Genomic DNA, 27994 nt, shown 5'->3' with positions numbered 1-27994 from the left:
AAAGGATGAAGGAAGCAGGCAAGGGGGCAGAGAGTGTACGTATTGGAACGAGACGTCGCTTTGTTCAACAGTAGGAGGGAGGAGGACAGGCAGAACCACAGCTGCTTGCTTTGCCTGCCTTTTACAGACACAGCATACAGACCCGGACTGTATGCGCTGTGACATACGCTAGGAAAATATTTTCTCTTCCCAGACTCCGAGGACTCCAAGGGATGTCAAAGCGAGTGCGAAGCCGGGAGGTCTGCGCTGATTGCAGCGCCCCTGGTACGGTGCCAGACAAGCTAGCCTAACCCTTAGCAGCTTAGCTAACCCGCTAACTAACGGCTACGTCCGGTTAGCTAAATAATTAATATTACGGAACGGTGGCAACTCATTGACAGCTAGTGATATTGCTAACTTCACTTCTTTAAAAATGCTCTACTTGTGAGCACGTTTTTTTATGGTGTTGTCTCGTTGTATCAATTTAAACTTGTATAATTCTAACATTGCTTGAAATAATTAACGTACATGTCCCAACAAGGAGCTAGCTTAATTAGATACATTTGGTAGCGCCTATCCCTTAAACATAAAATCCTTCTATCCGGACTGGATACTCGATTTAATACAAAAATCCGTGATTTTTGTATTCCAACATTTAGGAGCTACATGGAAGCATCTAAACTGCTAATGATTGTTATGCTTGAGGTTAATTGCGTAAGTAATGGTTGGTTTTTATATATGATGGAGCTAGCTCATGAAGAAACATCGCGTGTGTTTTGCAGAGCCCCGTTGGGCCTCGGTAAACAGGGGTGTGTTGATCTGCGACGAGTGCTGCAGCATCCACCGAGGTCTGGGGCGACACAGCTCTCAAGTCAGGCATCTGACTCATTCCTCCTGGCCCCCCTCTCAGCTGCAGGTGAGTAATACAGAAGCATCAGAGAAAACATCAAGGGCAAATATTTCAAATAAGAAATACTTGATGGGTTTATTTTTACACTAACCAATAAGTATATGCCAAAGTTTATTTGTAAAATTGATGGAAAATTCTATATTATTTTTAAATAATAAACCTTGTAACCTAACTTTTGAGTTATATTTTGAGATATTTGTAATATTTCTCTGCCCTGTTAGTCAATACTTTGAAAAAAAAAAAAAAAGCACTTTGGTGTGAATTATCATTACATACATATTATGGCTAGCTTTTACCAGTTTTGCACACTCTGTTGGTGGTCGATTCATTTTTTTTTTTTAACCCCATTGCTAATAGCTCAATGTCCATCAGGTTGAATTTAGGGCATTCGGTTTTTTATGACAGGTGAAAATCTGTCCAAAGCTCTAGTCTTTTACAGCTTCAGACAAGTTTTCTTCCTCAGATTTCATGGTGTGGGATGCTACTTTCACAGTTATGTTCAGCATCCCCTTTAAACTGAATTTAGTGTTTTGCAGAATTAAAAAAAAATTATGATTTTGGTCCTTTACAACTAGATCATTTGTTTTCACAAGTTTTCTAAGTCCACTGCTTTGGTAAATTGCAAAGGTTTTATTTAGTTTGATATTAGAAGAGAAAGACTAATGTATAGATTCTTAAAAGATGCTTAAAAGTTACTCTGATTTATTTTCTCCTTGTTCAGCCTATCAGTGTGGGACAGATTCTACTTGATTGCTGTTTCACATTCTTTACTTTTGAGCCTGATTGTTTGACCGATGATGATATGTGAGATCTTTTAAGCTCGGGCTGTTTCCTTATAACTTATCCAAGCTTAAAGGACTTTGTATATCCTATATCCCAGATATGTTATTTGTGTTCTCTGATCTTCATGATGCCATGTACTCTACTCTTGATTACTAACTAGGATTATTTTCAAACGTAGCGTTAGCCCATTATGTAAGATCTCAGTAAAAAAAAAAATTCAGTCCATGGTTTTGGTATGACAAAATTTTAACTAGTTGAAGGGATTTTAATAAAGCTAATCAGCTGGGTTTTTTTTCTTGCTGTAGATGGTCCAGACATTGTATGGTAATGGCGCAAATTCCATATGGGAACACAGCCTTCTGGATCCTTCCTCATCAGCGAGTGGGAAGCGAAAAGCCAACCCTCAGGACAGAGTTCAGTAAGTAGTTTTTAAGGATTTATATGTGTCATTGTGGAGTGGGGAATGCTTGCTTGCACGTTGTATAATTCCTTGCAGACAACATTGATTTTCATACTTGGGGTCAGTGAATAGGAACAATTGGCGTTCTGTTCTCTGACACGACTCTTTGCAGCGCAGTCAGAGAAAACTTGGAGGACGTCCTAAATCTTTTCATGAACTGAACCAGTTTAGTTTAAAAAAAGTGTGCAAACCCTGCCCTTACGTTGTATGTTATCGTGGTGAAGAAAAAATTAATAACCTTTAGTTTGCTTGTTGCATATAATCCCATACACATTTGAAACAATAGGCAGACTAAATCTTTAGGAGTGTTATGTTTGCATATGACATCCGTTTCTGGGTGTTCAATTTTATTTGTTGGATGTTTAGTTAAGTTCAAGCTCCAGGACTAAAGATAAACATTCAGCTGTATGTTACCACAGCACAGTTAGGTTTAGTTCACCCCGTTTGAGCTAATGCATGCTTTCAGCACACAGCCCACAGGAATTGTTGGAGCTTTCTCATAGAATTGCTAACCTTTTGAATTACCATATATTAAGGGTGTAAAAAATCTGTGCCAAATTTGTTCCTCAGTCAGACTTCCCGTTCATTTTTGGGAATGTTGACTGAGCTGAGTTTTTTTAGTGAAACACAAAGCCTACAGCCACTTCCTGTTTGTTTAAACATTTCCTAAACCAGGACGAGCTTCTTTCAAAATTACCACATCGCTCTAATTATGTTAAGTTCAAAGTTTTTTATTACTTTGTCAGTAAAATAATTGAAACACAAGGTAATTCAAAGAAATAAATGTGTTTAAATGTGCACTTAATCTGACCCTGCAGCCTGTGAGAGATTTTCAGCGTCTTAGCCCAAGTGTCAAAGTCATCTTGTTACACGCTCTCCATATGCCCCAAACTCTAGATCACCTTCTTCATTGGTTTCCCTTTAATAAAAGTGGTTCCACGCTAGCCTGTGAACACAATCTGTGACCTGCTGAGGATTCATAGGTTCCTCTCTTTTGATCTAAATAGATTAATCCCTATATATTTTACCGGATAGATGTTGTCGAACATTGGAATCAGTAAAATGGCAATGACACGCAATTTTCCTTCAGTTTTTACCTGTATATATTGTTTTTATTTCTAGTCCCAACAAGACTGAGTTCATCAAGGCAAAGTATCAGATGTTGGCTTACGTTCACCGGATGCCATGTCGTGATGATGACAGTGTAACTGCAAAGGACCTCAGTAAGGTAAACAATTGTTTTTACATTACTGTCTTTCACTTACAATATTAGGATAAAATTTTTGGTCAAAGCAACAGTGGAAGAGTAGTTCTCATTCCTGTATGAGTTATATAAATTAGTTCAGGCTCTATAAAAAAAAGTTTCCTGATGTTAGGTTAGTAAACTGCTCTTAGTTGTGCTTTTAAGATTACATTTGATCACATTGGTCTGGCTTAAAAAAGAAATGTCAAATTGCAAAAACCGACAGCTTCATGACTTCCTTCATGAATACTCTAGCTATTGATGTCAGTCATAAGACAATTTCATGAACACTGAGCTAATTCAATGAATTAATCAATGTATAAGTGGACCTCAAAATAAAATCTTAACAAACCTGTTTCGTATTTTCATTTAGCAACTCCACTCCAGTGTTCGGACTGGGAACCTGGAGACCTGCCTTCGTCTCTTATCTCTAGGAGCACAGGCTAACTTCTTCCATCCAGTAGGACTTGAAAACAGATTGTTGCTTTATTTATATCATGTTTTTAATGCAAGTTCAAAGTGTAAATTTAGTTTGATTGTGATATTAGGAAAAAGGAACCACGCCACTACATATAGCAGCAAGGGCAGGTCAGATTCTTCAAGCTGAACTCTTGGCGGTTTATGGAGCTGATCCTGGAGCTCTGGACTCCAGTGGAAAGACGCCAATTGACTATGCAAGGTAAAACAACAAAAACAATTGAAAAACCATTGTATACCATTTTGAAAGCATGTCCAGTTAAAACAAAATGTCATTTTATTTATGTTAAACTTAATATATATTCTTTATGAAGGAGCATTTTCTTTTCAAGCATAGAAATGTTATATATGTCTAAGCTGCCAAGAACAAAAGCTGTTTCTGTACTCACAGGTTGTGGTGAGGTGATGTTGCTGTACACAACAATAAAATAAAAGTAATATTTATAAATGGATTTATGACATAAAAAATAGTTTATTTTTAGGAAAGTAATTTTAAATAGAAATAAAAAAAATCTACATTTTATTGACAGGAAATTAATCATTAATGCACCCAAGTTTTAGTATTGGGTTTAACTACATCATTAAATTAACAGTATATTGATGGGTTATGTTGAATCTGGGAAAGTACCCAACATAACTTTCTAAGTCCTTGTTTATCAAGTGCTTGGATGCAACTAGTGGTTAATTTTTATGTTATTGTTTCCCTTGTGTCTTCTTGAATAAATCTGTTTTAGGTTTTAGCATCTGTTCAAATGGCTTATAATAGAGATTTGTAGTATAAGTGTGCACATATAAACAAAAACTAAATTAGGATTTGTTAAAAAATGAAAAAAGCTTCTTAATACTTTTTTTTTATGACTGGTTCAGTTTTTCTCAACCCTGGTCCTCAGGACCTACAGCCCTCCATGGATTAGATGTGTCTCTGCTCCAACACACCAATCCAAATAGTAGCATTACCCCCTTAGCAGCCACCATGGGCTTCATAAGCCTGGTGATAAACCATTTATTTAGGTTAGGTGTGTAGCAGGAGTGAAATGGTGAAAATATGAAGGACAGTGACTGAAAACACTGGATTACCATCACAACTCAAAATACTTCTTGTTTCATCCTCCTTACTTTAAGTTACATACTGAAACAATGATTTCCTCAAAAAACCGATACATACATTTGTTTTACTTTTGAGTTTCTTTGCTGATGTTTAACTTTGACTTTTTCCATTTGTCATATTTGTAGACAAGCCGGGCACCAGGAACTGGCTGAGAGGCTTGTTGAGATACAGTATGAACTCACTGATCGGTTAACGTTTTACCTGTGTGGCAGAAGACCCGGTAAGCACTAAAATCACAGCTCATGTAATGAAACTGCTGTGTGGATTTCGTTCAACAGGATTTCCGCGGGTCATTAAAAATCATAAAAAGTCATTAAATTATTATTTTTTAAAGTAAGGCCTTAATTGGCATTAAAATTCATTAATGTGTTTATTGTGGCATTTAAAATGCTTTATTAAAATTTTTTTTTATAAAAACTATTTTGTCAGACATATTATATCACAATATATTTGCGTGGAAGTGGAACTGCCCCCGATTGATCGCAAAGCTGTATGTTCAGAAAAGAAGCTTGAGTCGGAGAAAAAGCAAATTTCAACAAAAGTGGCTGGAAAACAAGGAATTTTGGACATGGCTGCAGCCTGTCGACGGGTACCTGTTGGTGGCATTAAAATTATTTCTAAGAGCATTAAATTTGAGTTATTCATTCCTGTATAAACCCTGTTGAAGGAACTTAATACTCTATGGATTTGTTATTCATAAAACACTTCCAAATTAACAAAAAGGCTGGAGACCAAAACTGTAGCCACTTATAGTGAAAGACAGATTTAGGCTAAGTGAGACTGAAAAACACAAAATGCCAAAAAACCTTTTTACTGCCTGTTGGTAAATGATTCCCTTTTCTCTGAGCTTAAAATCCTCTGTCATCTCTTGAGTTCAGTATGCATAGAAATTAGGCTTTTGTCAAGCACTTTTGTTAAACTTACAGTTCTTACCAGTAAAACTGACTGAGACAGATTGACAGTAAGCAGTCGGATGTAGCAGCATTTCTGGATTTTAGCGCAGTCTTTGATCTAGCTGATCATAAACTTCTTGGAAAACCATTAGGTTATGGATTTTAAAACTTGGCTGTACATTTTCTGGTGCAAAGTTGAGCTCTTCTATTCTGACTGTAACTTTAAGTGGTGCGACCTGTTGCTTTTGACCGCTACATGGTTTAAACATCTTTCCAGAGATGCTAAAATCTGAGACCTTTGCAGAGACTGCTTCTGCAAGGTACTACTTGTCCAGAATGGGGATGTTGGGTAACCTTATCATTGTCACTCCTATTGTAGCTAAAACTAAACGCCTTGGGGCTCAGCCCACTGCTTAGCACAGCATACACAGGATGTATGCCACTCATGTCAGTATAAAATAATAGAACAGAAGAGTCATAGACTGTTAAATGTATCAAAGTATGTTTTAAAGTCATATCACCCTCATTGAAATATATTATTTTCCAGCTCTGCTACGACATTTAATCAAGTCTTTAGAAAAACTAAACTTCAACCTTGGAGAATGATAGGGTGCAAACAGATTCAGAGGTTTTGACAAATGAAACTAAAATGGCATCACTGAAAGACTTACAAACTGGTTTTTAACAGGAACTCTAAATTTAACTGTTGGCCAGTGAAGCAAGATGTTTTATTATCATTTAATACTGTTTTTCTTATCCTCTTGTGTTCTAGATCACAGACATGGGCAGCACTTCATCATTCCACAGATGGCAGACAGGTAATTCTTTTTCAAACTGGGATCATATATTGACTATTTGGTCAAAATAATTTGTTGATGACTACGGGTTTTCTTGTGAATTTTAAGTTAATAATGTTAAGGTTATAATTTGAATCCATTTTACTTTGTGCTGCATATGATGGAATAGAAACAAGTAAGTATTTTTATTAAATTTGTCTTCGTGGAAAATTCCCTTTTGCTTGAATTGATTTGTTGAATTCTTTTTTCCAAAGCAGCCTTGATTTGTCAGATTTCGCAAAAGCAGCAAAGAAGAAGCTGCAGTCGGTAAGGCATCTTTTAGATATATTAACTTTCTGCTCAAAATGATTAACTAAATTAGTAATACAGCTTTATTTTTAGTTAACCAACCATCAATTTGAGGAACTTGCAATGGATGTTTATGATGAAGTGGACAGAAGAGAAACCGATGCAGGTTCGATTTCTGAGCCTTATTTTTCAGCATGCAGACTTTGTTGTCTGCTTTTATTCCTATATTTACAACATTCTGTAATGCTAAATGTAAACTGCCCTTATTTTTCAGTCTGCTTGGCCACTCAGAATCACAGCACTCTTGTCACTGACACAACAGTTGTACCTTTCCTGCCTGTTAATCCCGAGTATTCATCGACCAGAAATCAGGCAAGTTAGCCACGTGTTGAAGTGCAATGCTTTGGTGGAAGGAGCTGATTTCTGAAAGTTAATTTTTCTCTGTCTTCATACATTTGGATTTTCAGGGTCGTCAGAAACTGGCAAGGTTTAGCGCTCATGAGTTTGCCACCCTTGTTATCGATATTCTAGCGGATGCTAAACGGCGACAGTGGGGTAATTCCTGCGATAGTCCAAAAGGTATAAAAGGATTTTAGTTTTAACAGATTTTTGCTCACATTATGCATTTATCTCTAGAGTGTTTTCATTTTATGTCACATTTAAGTTACACTTAAAAACATAAACTTCAACATTATGTCCTATTTAGTATATTGATCTCTATCTAAGTCCTCTCCACTTTGATCACTGACTTTTTTCTCCCTGTCATCAGATAATGTTGAGCTGATCCTTCAGGGAATAAACAGTCGCCACAACAGTGAGAGCCAAGAAAATGACCAACCAGATTATGACAGTGTGGCATCTGATGAAGATCCAGTACAAGAGGCCACCTGTGGGGATAGCTGCAATGATGGAAGGACCAAGGTTAATCTATATAAGAAACCGGCATCTCCTACTACAACACATCCGTACTTTGCTTGACATTTGAGACTGATGTTATCTTCTGTTTTTTTTTTTTTTCTTTTAGAGCTCAGAGTCTTCTGATCTTTCTGATGGCCCGATCACAGTGCAGGAGTTCATGGAGGTTAAGAGTGCCCTGAATGCATCAGAAGCCAAAATACAACAGCTTCTCAAAGTCAACTGTCATCTTAGTGAAGAACTACGGATGATGCAGAGCAAGGTTAGTTACATAAGCTAAGGATTATGTTTGGAAAATAGATTTTATGTTTAATATTTTGTTAGAGTTTGAAAAATTGACTAATAATACATTTTGCAGCTTTGACCTGTTTTTGAATTTTATTTAAATGGTGGTATAATAATACTATGGTGTAATTAAAAAAGTGGATTATTTGTACCTGACGAACTTGACTTTGAGGCATATTGCTTTGCTTTGATTTTTGCATTTCTTTAACATATTGCCGTATTACAATAATACGCTGTCAATCACCAAGCGGTTTTTAAAACATTTAAAGCAGAGGATCTGCTACATTTGCATTAGTGCTGCATCCATTTTAAACATTCAAATCTAGTTCTTTTTTTCTGCTGAACTAACTCTAGTTCTGTGCATTGAATGAAATTAGCCAGTGAGAGATAATCGGACATGCTCCTAACAGCCAGCCTCAAGCACACTCAATATCATGCAGTCTAACAGCACTGTGTTTGCAATTTAAGGGAACTGGGACTGGGGGCCCAGCGTTATTTCAGAGGGGGCCATAGGCAAAGTATAATTACAACACAGACTATCTCCATATAAAGGATCTAGTCTCATCCTATTTCTCCCTATCTTATTATTTTAAAACCTTGATATGTTGCTAACCCTACTTTAGAGACTTCATGGTATTAGGCCTGGTCTTAGTTGGTCTTTAAGAAAGTTCCTTAAACATCTTTTAAGCCGGTCTTAAGACAAATAAATAATGGCTTGGACTTCTGCAACAGGTTGCCACTAATTATAAACTAAAAGTAAACCACTGACACCTACAGGAAGCATGTGCTAAGTGCCACGTAAAGTCAGATATAATTTACAAGTTTAATTTACTGATGTTTTAGAAAATCCTCTTTAACATTTCTGCTAACAGGAAAGTGAGTTCAGAGCACCAGCAGGATCTTTTTCTAGAATCATGATCAGGGTTTTTCATTTTTCAATCTCTTGTTCCCTCCCGCCCCCTTACTTTCTTTTATTACTTGCATGGCGGACCTCAGATTTATCAAAGTCCAAACACAGTTATTCCCCCCCCAAAAAATAAACCCAAATATATCCATATCTATATAATTTGTCCAGCATATAAAGCGACCCTAACCCTATGCTGAAGTTATGAAAAAACACATGCAACAAATAAACATGCATAGCTACATGAATTTAATATCTGAGACCTCTGTAAGAATATTGATTTTTAATATATTTTAATGATCTGGCCGTTTAAAAGTGAGTCAAAAAATTTAACACCTCTTAAAGACAAAAGCTTGGAAAGTGGACGGTCATTGGTAAGCTCCGAGTTTTGATTCAATAAAGCTTCTTCATATTGAAAACCTGTTTATTGGCCCCTTTTTTTCTGTTTGAACTTCATTAAACTAGTACCTAGTACCTTACACCCCATCACGTTGCTGTATTTGACCACTTCTATTTAAAATGGCATTAGAACATTTGATGCCAGAGAAAACATAATTCTCCCTGCACCTTCCCTTAAATTGAACTTTTAAGCATAAACATCTTGATCACCATATATTAAACACATGTATATGCTACTGCTACAGAATCTAAGCAGCTGCTGCTCTGTTCTCAATAAATGTTCTGATGGTTTACTTGGCTAAGAAGTCAAAATGCTTCAAAGGAAATGTGCAATTTAAGGTATAACTTTAAATTGACTAATAGTAAGCTGACCACTTGGAGAACTCAATGATAACTGAAAGTTAAATTACCAGATTGATCCTTTAACATGGAAATGATGGAAAAAGTAATGAACCTAGCTGTGATGGAGCAGAACAGTGTGAATCCCACACAGCTTAAATCTTTATCAGAATACCAGCTAACTCAGTAAGCCAGAAATGGTTTGACTGCAGTTTATGGTCAATTTTCTATATGTTAGCTTCCTGGTTTACTGTTCGAATGCGTAAAATGATTAGAAATTCATGAGTACATGATACTTGTGGAACTGTTTCCTAAATCACTGAGTCTAACAGTTAGTTTATGCCACTGGTTTTCTGACTTGGAACTAGGATTAAGTTTTTTATGACAACATTCTCAAGTCTCATCCATTCTTCTGGAACGAAACCATCTTGGTACAAGAAGCAAACCCTCCAATTCGTCGTTTAGGGGTTGGCTAGACATTCTTTTTGAAATATTCTCACAGCATAACGGGGTGAATACAAAAACAACATTACACTGTTGCATTACATTGACTGATTCCATCTTGGTCACATGTGGAGGGATTGTGAACGGAACTATATAGTTTATTTTATTTTATGTTGTTGCATAGTTGGACTAAGCATAAACAAGTAGAGGTTGTACATCCAAAATAAAATACTTTGCCACAATTGTCATTTAATCTCATATTTAGAATTAAAAGAGAATTTTTACCAAATTTTTCCAAAGTTTCGTGTAGTTTTTTGGGAAGACGCATTAGTTTAGATTTTTTTTTTTTTTTTTTTTAAGCAGAATGGACATGTCTCCTTTGGCTGACTAAATATTGTCCTCTTGGATGTTATTTACTATCCTCTGTGTTTTTGTTTTTGTTTTTTTTCATTCTAGAGATAAGATCATTTTACAGAGTCTTGGTAAAACAACCTGATCATTAAGCTGAAACAAATGATGGTTCTCACTCTTATTTTTCTTTTTTCATAAATAAAGGCAACTACTTGTCCTGCATATTCTCGTGGGAGTTTTTATCAACGTATGGCATAAGGATTCCATTTGTCGTAGAGAGCTCTCTTGGTGTGTGATAGACCAATACAACTAACCCAAAACAAAACTGAGACTAGTCTAGCAGGGTTTTGTTTACCTGTAGGCTTATCTGTCGATTACAGACCTTTTGTAAGCAAACCAACTCAGCCCAGATTGAATTACAAGGTTGTTTGTTGCCCACAGCTGAGCTCCCTGCAGACTGAAAACACATCACTGAGATGGCAAACCCCCAGCGGACAGCAACATTCCCAGGGGCCCCTTGGTCGGCATCCAACCCGCGGAGGTCGTGCCATGTCGATGTATGAGACGGGTTCTGCTCCGCGACATTTCTCCCACAGAGTGGAAACGGCTCGTCATGACGATGGAGTCGTTTTACAGCCGTTTCCCACCAATGTAAGCATACAAGCACCGAGGTTCCTGCTCATGATTGTTCAAAGTGATGGTGCTTGGCCTGGGGCTGGTGTTGGATTTTCATTTGTTCATTCAATCATTTACTGCATCTCAATGGTGTTGCTCAACTTGGTTTGACCCCCTCTCTAGATTGGTAGGGGCCCTTTGGGGACAGCTGCCTCCTCCCTACCTACCTTCCCCTCTCCTCCGTCCTGGTCGTGGGATGAGAGATCTCGCAGGGTTGAGTACTGAAAATCCCCTCGGCTCAGTTGAAGCCTCCAGAGATGCTGAAAACTGTCCTCTTGCTTGACCCCACAGTCTTCTCTCTCCAGATCCTTGTCTTTGAACTGCTTTGAATATTGGCTGCATGCATGTACCTTTGTACCGCTGCTACGGTCCAGTAACTTCAACAAGGCTGGCGGGTTTCAGAAGTGATGATGACAAGCTGAATGATCCCACTGCAGCTGTGATCAGGATTAGAGATGCACCGATATGATTTTCTGTTGGATTTCAAATATCCGATTTATGAAACTCTTTGACCTACAGAAACCTATTTTAGTTCCTGGTTTAATTGATCATTATATAAACATCTGAGAGCAGTGAATCAAAATCCAGCATTAAATATGAGACAAAGTTAGTTCTAACCCTTTAAACTGTCTAAATAATGTTTTATATGGGATTAGTGGCAATAGCATTACTTATAAAACCAATCTGTGTGTATTACTCGACAACTTAGATCCTTAATGCTGAGATTTTCAGAATCTGAACATTCTATTAGAGATGGACGTTGGGAAGCTTCAAAGGATAAAATGGAGACATTTTCTTGTACATAGTTCTTATGTCCTGTTATCTGTGTGAATAGTCCTGCTTATCCTCACACTTGGAACCAGAAGGTGCAGCACCTAACTCAACATGTAGAAATAGAGGCTGTGTTCGATTTCAGAGGCTGCATCGTCAGCGTACGCTCTGTTACCTAGCAACAGTGACAGTTGTCACACAAAGCAGGCAAAGAATGAATGCTGAACTTCTCACTATTGTGCTGTATCCTAAGTAAATTTTCGAGGAGCTTCAGCAGCAGTACCGTCGTTGCAGAAATCAGATTTATAGTCCTCACTTTGCAGAGATATTGGAATCTGAGCTTAAATGTCATCCAAAACAGAGACAGATAAAACCTTTTAATAACCCAAGTGTTACCTGAGACATCTAACCCAACAACCAAAAAAAACAACTATTTTCATTCATTTCAGACAGAACTTTTCACATACTTGGATTTTATGTAAACTGTGAAATAAAATATAAAATATTTACCACTGATCTGCGTCATTTCCCTTTTACCTCTGAGCACGGAGCAGCCGGCTTGCTTAGACTCGGGTAGCCCAAGGCTACGTAGGATACACCGGACCTGTCCTTCAAAATGGCTAAAAAGAAGACCGCATAACGAGGCATCTTCCAATCCGAACAGGCCTCGGCGCCATGCTATGACATAATCATCCGACTGATCTGACCTTCGGAAGACATAGCCGCTGAATAGGAAATCAGCAATAGTGTTTTTTTTTTTATGGTACCTCATAAAATTTCATTGCAAAAGCCTTAATGATACTGAAAATATCTACCATTAAATGTTCTTCACTCAGTAACCCAGTCGACAGCACAGAGTCTGGCTGTGAGTATGATTGTGTTAAAGGCTACATTCACTGATCTGAAAAAAAAAATTACTTTTTGATTTGTTGACTTTCCTGTATTCTTCATTGAGCCAGTCAGGCTGAAAATTTTAGTTTTAATCATTTGTTGGTTCCTTGGTGCATCTCTATGAGAACATGAAGTTGGTCTATTTCAAAAAATCCTTTTTGGCACAACACACTTGGCTACCATCCTCATTGTATTAGCTCTACTAATTGCATCAGCTAAGCTACGAATGTCTGAAAACACCAGATACTTTCCCCCCCTCTCTCTTTCCGTTTGTGCTTTAGAGTGAAACACCAATTCTGAAATGCATGAAGTAAATGTGTCTAATATTTATGTTTGTTTTAATCAGCAGTCACTTTCTGTATTAGAATGATGGTAACATGGTGATGATTTTTATTATAGGGCTGTAGTTTTGGAGGACACAGTACAATGTTGGAGAGTGACTATGACACTACTCCAAACCACTCTGAACTTGAGGAGGCTGGGTAAGTAGGAACGTGGAATATTTAATCTTTACCTACTTAAGCAAAGTGTAGCATATTTGTTTATGTTATGAAGATTTAGAACAGTTATTCACAAGATTGGAGCTTTTCACGTAGTGAATCTTGACCATATGTTTGTGTTTATCGATTTTATTTTCCCCTAAAATCTTAAAGGTATAATGGAGGATTTTCACAAATTTTTGAAAAGACCCACCCTCTCCACTTTTAAATGCACGTTCACATCCCTGTACCCGCTCTCAAGAGGGAACACCTATTAAATGCATGTGAGAGCGTGCATGAGCTCATTTCCCCTCGTGTTATAACATGTTATAAGCTTTACATCTAATGTTTAAGCCCAGTAAATGTATAATTAGCTACAATTATAGTTTAGAAAATGTATACTTTGTATAATGTATTATTCAGAACAAATAAAAAAAAATGCAATGAAGTTTTAGTGAGTAAAACTTCACTCAGGGAGGTATGTTTAGGGAGTAGGTTTTGACCATATGTTGTATTTTCCTCATCTATTGTCCCAGTCTCTTGTAGCAATTATTGTTTGGTTTATTTATGGTTTTAATTCATGTGTTTAAAGAGCCACACTTTGTTGAGCCTTAATATCTCATTATAATTAATTAAGTTTGAGTTTATATTTCTTCTAAACTTTATGCTTATGTTTTTCGGTCAGAAATCAGTGCAGCTCGGAGTGAAAAACAAAACACTACAGGCTTAAAGTGCTACATGTTTTGCTTATATGTTTTAAACAAATTGAAGGAAAGGGATTTGTTCAACATTTGCTAAAAATCTGATTTAGGTCCTTCAAAAAGGTTTTAAAAAAGACAGATACTACAAAAATGTTCCATGAAATGAAGGGATTTGCTTTGAAATATTAGAAGACTAGATATAGATTACACAGTCCTGTTTTCACTAAGAAAAAAAAATAAGATCCTCATACCACTTTATTTTCTACAAAATACTTATTTTGGTAAGAAAATAGTCGCCGGGATTGGATTTTAAACCAGGACAACATAAATTCTCTTTGAATTTTAACTCTTTTCTGAGATTAACCTTTGCTAACCATCTCTTTCTAATGAAACTGTACAGCTGGGAGGACTTCAGTGGTTATATTTCTGTATTTGCAGCAGTCCTGTGACGGCTCCTGAATCGGCAGAACCTGAAGCAGAAGGTGAAGAAGACGCCACCCTGCCATGCACCGAGGATGTTATCTGTAAGACGGAGCAGATCACAAAAAACATTCAGGAACTTCTGAGAGCTGCCCAGGAGACCAAGCATGAAAGGTACGCCTCTGGAACCACTCGTTTACAGTTGTTTGTTGTAAACATGGAGGTTCTTAAGAAAGAACTTATGAAGAGCTTCTCTGTTTGGGCCTTTTTTAAAAGTTATATAAAAGTTAGAAGTTTAACCTGCACCGCATTCTTTCAAGCTAGGCAGCTAACTGAAATATGACTAGGCTGCAAAGTTAACACAGTCACATGATGAAGAAAACCAGAAGCTTACTAAAGACCTGGATTTAGTGGTTTGGGGTCTGTTAGCCACTTGGAGGTCCCTGTGTTTAAAGAAGACTGCATTTACTGCAGCTGACAGAAAACAGTCCTTCATGATCACACTGATCATGCAGACTCTTGATTTCTATTTACTTTGGCCATCATGATAATAGAAGATTTCAGATTTTTTTTTTTCCCCCCAATATATCATCACTGTCATGTAGCCTCTGCTAAATCCCTTTTATGTTGTCTTGTAAATGATTGATTGTTATGCCACAGAAGTTGTGGAAATGTATTTCATGTTCAAATTAGATTTTTATATATATATATATATATATATATATATATATATATATATATATATATATATATATATATATATATATATATATATATTTATTATTATTATTATTATTATTATTATTATTATTATTATTATTATTTTTTTTTTTTTAAGAAAAACTTTAAAGTGAAGCTCAAGGAAATGGAAACGCCAAACAATTAATCTGTCATTTTGATCCCATGAACGATTATGTCTCCATTCCTGCTGAGAGTGCACCCACTCGCATCTTGATTTTCAGTACAAGAGGAAGGAATAAATGAAATGTGCCAAACATAGTTTCTTTGCATATATTTCAGAGCAGTGTTTTTCAACCCTGGTCCTCAAGGCACACTGCCATTTATGTCTTGAATGTGTCCCAGCTTTCACACACCTGATATCAATTGATAGAGTAACAGGTTTTACTGGAAAAACACTGATTTAAAATGAAAATAACCGAAACAAGGAGGGAACAAATAAACCAGACCTTGTGGAATCATGATTACATGAATACTGCACTGTTAAGTCCAACTCCAAAAGGCTAATTGGATTCAACATTGTTTCAAACACATTTTTCAGCTGTCTCCCTGCTGAACACTGTGTTATACATTTGGCCTGTTGAACAAACTCCAACTTAACTCCACATGATAACTTTGTTCTGGTGATTTAGATTATAGGGCTTATCGAACACAGTAGGGATTTTGTGATATTATAAAAGGAAAAAAGAGACATTTAAAATAAATGGTAATCATAATAGTTATATATTGTGATATTAATTTATGTTTCATAATTGAATATTGTCATAAATGGGGCATTTTGAATGACTTGGTGTCCTTTTGACAGAGTTGTGAAAACATTTCAATATTACTGGCTGTCCCTGCTTTGAAAAAAAGTTTATATTAAGTATTTGTTTTAGTTAATTTGGGATTAATGTGTAAAGAAAAGAAAAAGAAAAGAGCAAAAAAAATGGTTAATCTCTCTTTGCTTAGTAAAGCATCCTGTAGCTTTTAACATCTCTCTTACAGCTTTCTGCCGTGTTCTGAGAAGATCCGCTCAGCTGTGACCGAGATGGCTGCTCTGTTTCCCAAGGTATTCATTTCTGGAACCATCAGCATATTTGTTGACAGATTTTAAATATTCCCTTTTGCTTCCAGAGGATTTATATTCATCTTTCCACAGAGGCCGTCCTCGGAGACCGTTAGAAATTCTCTGTATCTGCTGACTTCAAGTGCAAGCCGGCTTCATGGAGAATGCCAGAAGGCGGCAGGCCACAATCCCTGCGCGTCGGACATCCAGCTGGTCACTCAGCAGGTCATTCAGTGTGCCTATGACATTGCCAAAGCTGCCAAGCAACTCGTTACTGTGACAACCAAAGAAAACAACAACTAACTATAATCCAAAGACCTTTCTCAAGCACTCAATACACAGTCTATCTGTTGCATTGCTAGGCTTTCCTTTTAATCAGTGTTATATTTCTGTTTCAATAGTAATAAGCATTCACACACATTCCTTGGGTCGGGGATATCTTACCAAAGGATGCAGAATCATGAATTAATAAACAGATGAACTAAATGTCTTTGTGCCATGCGTTTAAGAAAAGACATCTTTACCTCGCAGAGTTACATCACTCTGACTCCAGAAGTGCAATGCTATGTGCTTATATGGAGCCGAATCAGAACAAGCAGTTCTAAAGAGTTTTTTTTTCTTTCTTTTTCATCTTGTGTGTGTGTTGTCTTTTCTATCAGTACTGTAGTGGACATCTGTTGTGCTTCTTGATGTCTGCTTTCTGGCATGGCTGAAACGAGGCTAAACACCAAGGATCACAACTGATAACCCCCCATTTACTCCTGTGGCAATGGTCTATTTTTCTACTAACTCTTGTAGGAAGCACTGGTTGTATTGTTATCTCAAATATTTGTGATGTTGCCCGCTTAAAAGTGTACACTTAATTAGAAAGCCGACTGTGACGAAGACGCCAACGCCTTGAGTGCATGTTTCAGACCAGCACACTTTTAATCCATCCAGCAGATGATTTAGCCCTCAGTCTCTTATCTGGGTGGACATGTTTTCTTTGGGTAAAGTATCAATAGTTATTGGAGTTGCAATGTTACAGCTATTCTTATATGTGTGTGTGAATGGATGTGTGGAGGCAAAGTTGCTGATAAACGCGGCCTCAGTGACAAGATGTATGAAATCCACCTTGAATCATTTCTAATAGCATTATGCAAATAGGTAAGATGTATGTATCCATGTAATTCTTTATCAGATTAATCCAAATGCTATTCTATTTAAAAATGTATGTCATACCTCTAAACAAATATCAGTGTTTATTTTCATAAGCTTTTGTTTAACACAGCCAAACTTTGTTCTGCTCTTTGGGGGAATCCCTACTAGCAGCTAGTTATTGATAACTTGTGGTCTCGGTGTATTTGCTGTGGTGCTGTAACTCCAGTGTTTTACACGCTTCCTGTGGTCAAATGCATACTGCTGTTAAATGGCTGACAGCCCACAATAAAATAACCATGCTCTCTGTGTACCTTTTTTTTTTTTTTTTTATGTTTTTCCAATTGCAGTGAACGACGGAGTATTAGGGCCGGGCTAGAGTTTTTTTTCTTATATTTCAAGAATAAAGTTGTAAAGTTCTGAGAAGCGCTTTCTTCCCTAAAAGGAGGAATTTTGAGCATCATGTGAAGGTATACTTTGGCATCAGACAAATAAGGAAATATTACAACATCTCATAACTTTATTCTGGTAATGTTACGACTTCATTCTGGTAATGTTACAACTTTTTTTTTTGTAATATTACGACTTTATTCTCATAATATTACATCTTATTTCTCATAGTATTACAACTTTATTCTCGAAATAGAAGGAAAAAAAATTCTCTATCCTGGGCCAATACTACCGTTGTAGTAGTGAGATGAGCTGACATGGATGTGGAAAGAAAATCTCTTTGATTTGAAGTTACTCATGTTTAGATTAGACTTTTTTCAATGCAAAACATGCAGCCTACATTATCTTTCGTGGACTGTAATTGTGTTACTAAGAACAACATGATTAATTGTAGTTCAAAAGTCATCAGTCTTATGGGATTGGAGAAACTTTGTGCCAACATTTCCCCAGAGCATTATTAACTGACAATCTGTTATGAATTATTAATGTTTAACCAACTAAGGTTGGGTATAATTATTCATGTTGCATTTTTATTATACTCCCCTGAATATTTATCCTCCAGAAAGTTCCAGCCCTGAACCCTTAATCTACTGATTGAGTGTTCATTTAAACTACTGCTGATTTCCTTGCAGCTTGCTGAGGAGTTCAGTGAGGTGAGAGGATGGGGGAAAAAAAGTGTTGCTAAAAATAAAAACGTTAGATTTTTTTTAGCAATACAATAGGATGTTATTCGCTCACTGAATAAAAATCTTCAGGAAATGTGCAGAATCTGAACAGTGGTAATGATTTGCAGTAGTTTGTGTCTGATTTAAAAAAAAAAAATAATAACATTGGAAAAAAATAGAGGTTTAAACTAAGCTGATCGAAGTTAAATATTGGGAATGAGATGATTCAGCCAATCACAAACAATTATTACTTCCTTCCAAATAATTTCACCAAAGGTTATATCAGAGTCGTTTTCTGCGATCTTATCCGTGATTGTATATCCACCTAGGTACTTTTTTTTTTCTTTTTAAACATTATATAAAGGAGTTTGAGATAGAAACTTAGCTCAGGAAATGTGGGTAACATTGGTCGATAAAATTAAGAATATATATTACAAGTAGTATTAGGGAAAATTCTAATGTAATCATTTATTGCATGCAAATGTATATTTATATGAAAATCAAGCGTATAAAGAAGCTTCTTAAAGAAGGATATCACCAAAGTCAGAATTCTGAGATTAAAGTCTGAATTCTCAGAAAAAAGTAAATTCTGAGAAAAAAGTCTAAATTCTGAGGAAAAAAGTCTGAATTCTGAGATTATAGTCCGAATTCTGATTCTGACCTAACTTTTTTTTTTTTCCTGTGGCCCTAATCCGTACCATTAGAAAACCAAACTAACAAAATACATCGGTTTACATTATGTTTGTACCACAAAATTCACTTTATTTTTAACTCTACATAGACTGGTTAAGCCTATTCCAGTCATTCTGGCTGCAGGTCTGTCAATTAAAGCTTCCCGTTTCTTCTAGTTGAAATCAAACCGCATCTGATGTGAATAATAAACCATAAAGATCACATCATTTCCTCGTCTATATTTGCCACCTGTAGAAAACACGCGATGATGATGATGATGATGATGGGGGCTGGCAGCGTTTCTTCCACACCCATCTGACAAGCAAACAGTTCCGGGTTTTTCCTCTTGTCTCCTGCAGCTTTAGTCACAGGTCGGCACCATGTCTCTTTTATTGGACAATCAATTTAAAGAACTTCCTGAAGACAAGTCTGTGGACACCAAGACCTTCTTGGACAATGTTTCCAGCCTGCCTTCGTTTTTCGGTGAGTTAAGCTCCACCTGATTAACTAAGAAACACATCAGGTGACTTTTTTTTCTGTTTTGTTTTCTGTGCCTCGCCTCATATGCAGGATAAACCAGTTCCTCTTCTGTTCTTTCGGTCACTTGTTTTTGTTGAGGGTTATATCGATGTAATCTTATAGGGAAAAATGTTTTTTTTTTTTTTTTTTTTTTTTTTGCGCAACAAAAGAGCAGTCGGTAAAGAGAGGCTGGATCTGCAGCGGTGCTTTTATTCCTTGTTTACAGGCTGAACAGAGCGCACATTGACCTCTTTAGTGAAACAGTCCATTCTCTGCGTTTGTCCATGAACACCACTGTTCCTTCTCAGCACATGCGCCATGAAGTCATTCATATTTTATTGCTGCGCTCTCAGATGTCTGTTTCTCTTGCAGACTGCTTCGGATCAAGCGTGTTTTCAATCATCAAGAAGGACCTCAATGGAAACATAACAGTGAGATGGATCTATTTTCTGTTTCACCTATCAATTTATACTTCTGTTTACTTATAAATATGGCATACTGTTGCTGCTCCTTTTGTGCAGACTTGGATCAAATGTTTGCTTTACTTTTCTCCTTAGAAAATAAAAGCAGTTTATGTTCAGGATCCTGCAAAGTACGCCACCTTGCAGAATATCCTAGAAGCAGAGCGAGAAGCCCACAAAGAATGGCCTAAAGTTGGAGCAACATTGGCTCTGATGTGGCTCAAGAGGTGAGCTTCTCCCTGGCCCTTCAATCGGGTTCACATTGTAATAAACTTAGACTTAGTTTTAGACTCAACTTTATTTATCCCTGGGAATTTCTCCTTTTCTGATTCTAGTAGCTCACATAGAGTACAAAATGTTAAAACAAGGTGCCATGAGAGAAAAAAAGTACAAAAAAAAGCATAAGATAGAAAGAAGTTGTAATGTCCTGGAATGTGTGTGTGTGTGTGTGTGTGTGTGTGTGTGTGTGTGTGTGTGTGTATGTGTGTGTATATATATATATATATATATATATATATATATATATATACACATAAGTAAAATTCAATGCAGTGCTCCGTTATGAAGGCCATCTGTGTTTCATTTATTCTCTTTCAAGTCTAGCTAAATGAATAACAGGCTTCATTAAAAGATTTTCATGAGCCACGCAAAGACAAAACAAACATATAAAAGTTTGTTTACTGGTCATAAGAGATCAAAACTGAAATTTTGCACATAAATGCGGCTTTAAAAAACTCAAAATGCACCATGCCATCCACGAGAAGTTATGGAGGCAGGATCATGCTTTAACCCAGCAGGGAAGTGGTGTAAGTCATTTGTCACATAGAATCGACGTTTAGATTAGGGATGCACGATATAATCGGCCCCATATCGGTATCGCCTTAAAACTGAATATCGGACATCAGCCACCCCACCGATATTTAACCCGATATTTGATCAGCTTCTGAGTTTCTAAAGTCTAAAAAAAAATACTACTTCTTCTTCTTCCTCAAAAACTTCTTTTTTACAGACTTAAAAACCTCTAAAGACGAGGGAAAAAATATTGATACATTCAAATATCACAGTATCTTCATATGCTGATATATTGCCATTTAAAAACACCATATCAATCTCTTTTACTAATGAAATATTGCCATATGTCATCGTTATGCTACGAAATCCCCCGAAAATTACGAAATTTTGCCATATTTTTATATGTTGATATATTGACACGGTATCAATCTATTTTACTAACAAAATCTCACAAGAATTTGCAAAGTATCACGAGAGTTTGTAACAGAACGATGAAATTTCACGAGATTTTGAAAGTAAAATAGATCGATACCGAGTTTTTAAAAATCTATTTGATATCAGCATATGAAAATATATTTGAGTATATTATTTTTCAAAGTGTCAGAAATTGATAACAAAACTGCTATTTTCAATGACTACTTATTTTTGTCCAGCTTTAACATCGGTATCGGTTATCGGCTACATGAGTTTTAAAATATCGGCATATCGGATATCGGCCAAAATCTCAATATCGTGCATCCCTAGTTTAGATGACCTCGCCCAATCAGTTTGACCTTGAGCCATGTTTAGCCCTAAAGGAGTTGGCTGTACTTTGAGAGATGCATCAACAGACTTGCACCATCATTTTATGTTCAAAACGAGTGACTCCATAGTGCTGAAGATAAATGCATGTCATACTTTAAGATTTTGTGGTTTAAAAAAAAAAAAAAAAAAGCAAACCATGAGTCGTTTTTTTAAGACTTTAAGTTAAGCTCTACTTATCCAACAAAATATGTTTAATTTTTTTGATCTAATGTGACGAGAGATATAAACACTCCAATGCTCTACATGTTGGATTTTAACCTCTTTCAAGGAAGAAGCAGCATCAGCAGATTTCTGTTTTCTCCCTTCTCCTCCTGCAGGGGTCTCCGTTTCATACAGGTTCTGCTGCAGAGTTTGGCCGATGGAGACAGAGATGAGAACAACCAGAACCTTATCCGGATCAATGTCACCAAAGCCTATGAGCAGACTCTGATAAGATACCACAGCTGGGTGGTTCAGAAAATTTTTAAGGTAAGTAACAGTTGACCTCATTGAGATTAGGAGGTTTTTTTTTTGTTTTTTTTTGCTGTCAGCATTAATTAGAAATTAATAGCAAATCATAGGGTTTTATGCAGTGTGTGAAAGAGTAGTATATTTGAACAAGGTTTTAATAAATATAAAAGGATATGGCACAGCCTTCAGACTCTGATCCTGTGATGTTTGGGTGTCACAGATCCTATATATTAGAATTCAAGGGCTAAACCTTCTCATATGTAATTTAAAGGTATTGTGGACGATTTTCTAACATTTTTAAAAAGACCACTTTAAAAAATGCACATGCACAATCCCATATCTACGGAAGAGGATTAGGGACGCTGAAAAAAAAATGTTAACTGATTTTTACATTTTATTTTACGGTAGTTTAACATAGGAAAAAAGTCAGAATTCTGACTTTAATCTCAGAATTCTGAGATTAAACTCAGAATTCTGACTTTTTTCCCCATATTAAATTGAAATAAAATTTAAAAATCAGTTAACTTTTTTTTTTTTTCAGTGGCCCTAATCCTCTTCCATACATATCTCCTCGTGCACGCTGTTTAAAAGTTGTTGTTCTCATACCTCATACAAGCTTTACTGTGTCCAAACAAAAAGATAGCCATCGGGGACAAGCATGTAGGGCGGCCTTACCTAAACATATCACCAGAATGATTGACAATTAGGAGGAGCACTTATTTAGATGATCCACCTGGAAATAAAAGATCGTCCTCTATACCTTTAAGACTGGCTTAGTTACATTGATTGATACAGGCGTGTTGAGCCAGGCACAGATCTAAATGTTGCAGGAGACTGGGATTAAAGGACCATGTTTTGAATTCAGGGATGTGTTATTTAACTCGTAGTACAATGTAGAAAGGAGCAGTGTTTTTTTTTTTTTTTTGGAGGATTATATTGCTACGCAAACTGTAATGGCATTTGACTAGACATCCATACGTTAACTGATGACTCTCCCTCTGTTTCTGTCTGTCCTTCAGGCAGCACTATACGCATCTCCCTACAGATCAGACTTTCTTAAGGCCCTTTCAAAGGGAGAAGAAGTAAAAGAAGAGGACTGTATGGCAAACCTGCGTACCTTCCTGGTTAACTACACGGCCACTATAGATGCCATCTACGAGATGTACACAAATCTAAACGCAGAGCTGGACTACACCGTTTGATGTAGGAGGATAAACCTAGACCAGAGGTTCAGGATGACTGATGGTGGAGCTAAATTCAAGCTCTCAGAGGTTCTTAAAATAGGGATGTTTTGGGTTTTTTGTTCTATTTATTACTGATTATGCCTTAATCGATATATTTTATGTATATTTGATCTTATAAAAATGCTTATGCCTTGAAATGAAAAGTAGAATGTGTAGGAAAGTGCTTTGTTGCAGGTTTAACTGCTGCTCTCTGTCGGATTTTGTAATTGTTTGTTTTTGCTGCTTTATTTATAAGATCACCGTGTGCCTTTAACTTTCTTCTACTATAACCAAAAACAGTGACTTCAAAGAAGCATCACATTAAAGATGACAGGACTATTTTCCACTATTTATTTTTTGGCTTGATAAACGTCTGATTCTGTAATTCAGTTACATTAAAACCCTGTTACATTTCACCTATGAAGATGTTGAATCCGTTTGGCAGTTTTTCTTTCCGTTGCCAACATTTCTGATCTAAGACAGCCTGTCATTTCTCACACATTTTAGAACCAATTAGATAAATATTTTATGAACAAACACCCAAAGGATAAAGTCTAGAAGCTAAATGGATAATTTCTATCTTGTAGTTTAAGAGTCCTCCACTAGATGGCAGCAAGTTCCTGATGTTTCTCTAGTCCTTTTATTAAACTCCCCATCTGACCTCTTTCACGTTTGCATATTTCAAGAGAACATATCTTTGCTATTTTGATGATGCTTGCAAAAAAAAAAAAAAGTAGATGGATTTAATTTTAGTGAAGTAAAATCAGTATTCTTCATTCATCCTAATCCTCTTAACAAGCCAAGCTCTTCTCTGGCCCACTCTTTATTTATCTGAAGTGTGTTCCAGAGGTCTGGGAGCCTCTGGTTCCTCTCCCACAGGAGCCAGAGCTAATCGCCTCTGAGTAAGAGGAGCATGTCTGGTTTATCAGCAGCCTTGCACAACAGAATGGAAAAACTTCAAGCAAAGCTGGGGCACCACAAACTGGCCACTGCAAATTCATTTAATGAGGCTCCAGTGAGAGTTGGCTTTAAAGATATTTGTTGTCGGAGATAAGTTGAGCATGCATTCTTGTAGTATTTCCTCTTAGTGCTATAATGCCCCCATATTTTGGGTTTAGTACTTAAAATGTCATTGGATTTTATTTTCAAGATGAGCGAGTAGCATCAGTGTTGCAGCGTGCTGTCTAGGAAGACAGATGAAATAAATTGGGTGTAAAATATAATCATTTAAAAGTTTTACATATCCATTTTATCCACAAAGCGTGTATGATGGGATACATTTTTAAAATGCTTTGCAAACCATTTGCAGGGGTTACAGTTAGACCTGTATGTAGACTGCTGACAGAAAAAATGTTTGCAAGAAAAAATCCTTTTAGTTTACCTCTAGTTTTTCAGAAAGCGTATGTAATAGCCTCCATTTCCTTGAGCTTGGAAGGTTTCTTTTTATTCCTGTGGATCTTATGTAGATACTTTGAACGGTTGAATTACTGGATAGCGACTCTAAAAGTATTTACTATTCAATATTTGTGATTATGTTTTTACAGCCTCACTAAGGTTATTAACTTATTACAGAATTGAGTCAAATTTTGAAGTGTAGCATCTGGGCTTTTCAGTTCTATGTTTGCATTTCTAACTTCTAACTAAACTTCTTTTTAACTTTTTTAAATTTTTAGCTACTTCAGACTTTTAAGCACATCCATACATGGCAAATGTATGTATATATATATATGTGTGTGTGTGTGTGTGTATATATATATAGATATATGTGTGTATGTCTGTGTGTATATATATATATATATATATATATATATGTCTATATGTGTGTGTGTGTACATATATATATGTCTGTATGTGTGTGTTTATGTGTATGAATATATATAATTTAAGAACCTAAGTGGTAAATTAGTGGCCTACAGAACAGTTCATGGTTCTGAGAGTTCTAGTGGCTCCTGATTCTTCTTGTGGCCATCATCACCTTAGTTGATTCTCATGTCATGATGGTACATGTACATGGTCCTAATTGATTGGATGCTCTCTAAATCCCTGGAGGCCGCCTTAATCCTGAAGGCTTGGAGAATCTTTACAGTTCCTAATGGACTCTACTTGTATGCCTTATTAAACTATTTATAAAATGTTGTGATGAAGGTCGACCTGATTTTTTTCCGCACTGAAGAAAGTGTACGGACTGATTGAAAGTGAAAACACAGCGATGATTAACCTAATCAGTTATTTGTGTAACTAAGCAAAGGCAGCAACAGGGAAGTGAATGATGTGGAAAACTAAGATACTGGTGAGTTTTTGATGGCTGCTAGAAACTAGGAGATTGGGGCTTTGGTTTGATGGGTTATGGTTATCAGGCTGATTACAAGGTTCTGTGGGAAGGAGATATCCGATTAGGAATCATTGTTCAGTTCAAAAACACACAGAACAGGAAAAGATGAGTGATTTCAGAGATGGGTTAAAACGCTTGCATCCACCAGCGATTCTTGGCCTTTTTTTTTTTCTGGAGAGGACAAATGTCCTGAGGATCTACTCGACATATCGGAATCCCATTTACTGATCTTTCCCTTAAGCTGTGAAGTTGTTGCTTTGGATGAAGAGGGAAACAGGTTCCTTAAAGGGGAATGAATGTTTCAAAGGAAATTTCCACTTTTTTTTAAACATTTTTTTTTTTTTGTGAAATGTGGTCTCAGATATTTTTTTACTTCTCAGTAACCTTTAGTTTATCCAATGGTGAAACTTGACCCGCCGCTCCACTTGGACACCAATGCTGTGGTGCATTGTACAGCTGCTTGTTACTTGAACAAAGGCAGGTGGACGGAATTGTTGACCTCCATTATTCTTTAGAGACATGATTCTGCTTATTTGCCATAAAGCCATTGGACAGATACGATGAGGACGTTTGGTAAGATCTTAGAGGCCTGTAAGATCTTAGACACGTCTGATTCAGGTTGGTACCAGGCTTCTGCTGAGCAAAAGGAAATGTAAATTCAACAGGGTTAGAATAGAGATGCATCTAAAGGTTGCAGGATTGTAGCTCTAAAGGACCGGATCCAGGTACTTCAATAGAAGACACCGCCTTATCTTCCAGAGTAGAGTGCAATGCCATTTTATTATGGATTAAAATCCACTTAAAAAGAACACTTACAAAAGGGTAATTGCTGCTCATTGTGTTTAAGTTCTTTTGAGTGGTGCAATAACTTATTTTTTTTTTTAAACCCATTGTTATTGTTGCAAACGTTTTATGTAACTTGATCATGAAATACATTTTTTCCCCCACTTGTGATTATATTTATTCAGTTTTAAAAACAAGTTTAATATCTAATATTTGAAAGAAACATTTTTTATACCTTAAAATTAATAGAGCAGTAATTATTTGCTGTCCTATGATGCCTTCAGCTTTGACCGTGGGTCAGAATTTAACAGAACAGCTGTTAAGTGCTTTGGGTAGCTATTCAATTGCATAAAATTTTTAGATTTGGGATTCTTTACCCAATATATTGTTTATAAAACATGAAATGGATAATGCTCAGTGGTTAAGCTTTAAATCCACAGGTTTTTAAACCTAAATAGGACTGTAAGCATGACATACATCTACATGACATAATAACCTGTTAGGGTTTTTAAAAATTTATTTACTTGACAATCCTCATTAAGAAGAGACAAAAAGGGTGTTTGATTAGGGTGATACATTTCAAAAAGTAGTTATTTCATCAACATAATTCATGAAGATAACTCACATGTCCATATATAGTAATTGCACTTTATATTTATAAAGACAGTTTGCCATAACCCACCAAGTGGACAGAAATAAATAGTCTCACAAAACTGTTGCAGACAGATGAAATACTTCTCACTCATACATTTTAAGCCATTGGAGATATTATAGCCCTGCAAAGAAGAAAACGGGAAATGATTCAGGCAGCCTACAGTCAAACGGTTCTGCATGGGAAACAGTCGTATGGTCTTAAGGAGAAAGAAAAATGTTCATTCCAAAGATTTGCTTTTAAATCAGTTTTTAAAAAATCCCTCCAAAGGGTGCATCTGTCTGAGCCTGAATTCAACATTGCTGATTGAAATAACACATTTCCATAAAACATAAAAGAGGCAAAACATTTGTTGCTCAAAAAAAAAAAAAAAAAAAAAAAAACATACAATGCTTTTAAGCAACATTTCTCCATGAAAGCATTGCTAGCCGTTTTCATAGTGAAAAAACACTTGATTACTTCAGAGGGTTTGATGGCAGGGCAGAGCAGTTTCCCCCAAAAAATAATGACAACTTTTAACAAGTTAAAAACATAAAATATTCTGACAAAACAGTGAGAGATCCTGGAATTACTTCCTTTTTCAAATCGGTGCCCCTAATTATTACCTCTGCCAAGGAGGTTATGTTTTTAGTCAAGTTTTTTTCTCTGTCCGTCTGTGTATATAGGATAACTTAAAGTTATGTATGAACTTTAACTAAATTCTTACACCTCAGTCCAAGTAACAATCCATTAAATTTTGATGATGATCCACATCAT

General features: G+C 36.4%; 2 protein-coding genes across 8 annotated transcripts; both read left to right on the top strand.

The window, feature by feature from the left end:
* The first annotated feature begins 43 nt into the window (after positions 1–43).
* git2b (G protein-coupled receptor kinase interacting ArfGAP 2b) lies at positions 44–17746 on the top strand. 7 transcript variants are annotated; one of them, XM_038296811.1, is made up of 21 exons: positions 44–264; positions 762–895; positions 1978–2090; positions 3255–3360; positions 3749–3835; positions 3924–4054; positions 5086–5180; positions 6626–6671; positions 6820–6825; positions 6908–6956; positions 7032–7104; positions 7213–7310; positions 7406–7517; positions 7708–7859; positions 7963–8115; positions 11017–11226; positions 11374–11463; positions 13312–13394; positions 14531–14686; positions 16238–16301; positions 16392–17746. In XM_038296811.1, the coding sequence occupies exons 1-21, from the start codon at positions 213–215 to the stop codon at positions 16599–16601; spliced, it is 2220 nt and encodes a 739-aa protein (XP_038152739.1). In that variant the 5' UTR covers positions 44–212; the 3' UTR covers positions 16602–17746. The 7 variants fall into 7 exon arrangements, with proteins under 7 accessions (XP_038152739.1, XP_038152740.1, XP_038152738.1 ...); XM_038296812.1 differs by having other exon boundaries at positions 6905–6956; positions 14534–14686; XM_038296810.1 differs by having other exon boundaries at positions 6905–6956.
* Positions 17747–19543: 1797 nt separating this feature from the next.
* Positions 19544–23494, top strand: LOC119791008 (glycolipid transfer protein-like). The gene is made up of 5 exons (XM_038296804.1): positions 19544–19705; positions 20114–20172; positions 20299–20429; positions 22116–22266; positions 23268–23494. The coding sequence occupies exons 1-5, from the start codon at positions 19603–19605 to the stop codon at positions 23448–23450; spliced, it is 627 nt and encodes a 208-aa protein (XP_038152732.1). The 5' UTR covers positions 19544–19602; the 3' UTR covers positions 23451–23494.
* The last annotated feature ends 4500 nt before the right edge of the window (positions 23495–27994 follow it).

This window comes from Cyprinodon tularosa, unplaced genomic scaffold (genome assembly GCF_016077235.1).
Source record: "Cyprinodon tularosa strain WSP-4 unplaced genomic scaffold, ASM1607723v1 ctg378, whole genome shotgun sequence".
Taxonomy (NCBI): domain Eukaryota; kingdom Metazoa; phylum Chordata; class Actinopteri; order Cyprinodontiformes; family Cyprinodontidae; genus Cyprinodon; species Cyprinodon tularosa.
Note: the sequence above shows the minus strand (reverse complement) of the source record. Positions and strands in the feature narration are given on the sequence as shown.

Excerpts from the sequence above, each read along its gene's own strand:
- git2b (XM_038296810.1), top strand. The coding sequence starts at position 213 with ATGTCAAAGCGAGTGCGAAGCCGGGAGGTCTGCGCTGATTGCAGCGCC. Across the intron at positions 7,105-7,212 it reads CAGAAGAGAAACCGATGCAG|TCTGCTTGGCCACTCAGAAT; the intron begins GTTCGATTTCTG and ends CTTATTTTTCAG. Across the intron at positions 7,518-7,707 it reads TTCCTGCGATAGTCCAAAAG|ATAATGTTGAGCTGATCCTT; the intron begins GTATAAAAGGAT and ends CCCTGTCATCAG.
- LOC119791008 (XM_038296804.1), top strand. The coding sequence starts at position 19,603 with ATGTCTCTTTTATTGGACAATCAATTTAAAGAACTTCCTGAAGACAAG. Across the intron at positions 20,173-20,298 it reads ACCTCAATGGAAACATAACA|AAAATAAAAGCAGTTTATGT; the intron begins GTGAGATGGATC and ends TTTTCTCCTTAG. Across the intron at positions 22,267-23,267 it reads TGGTTCAGAAAATTTTTAAG|GCAGCACTATACGCATCTCC; the intron begins GTAAGTAACAGT and ends TCTGTCCTTCAG.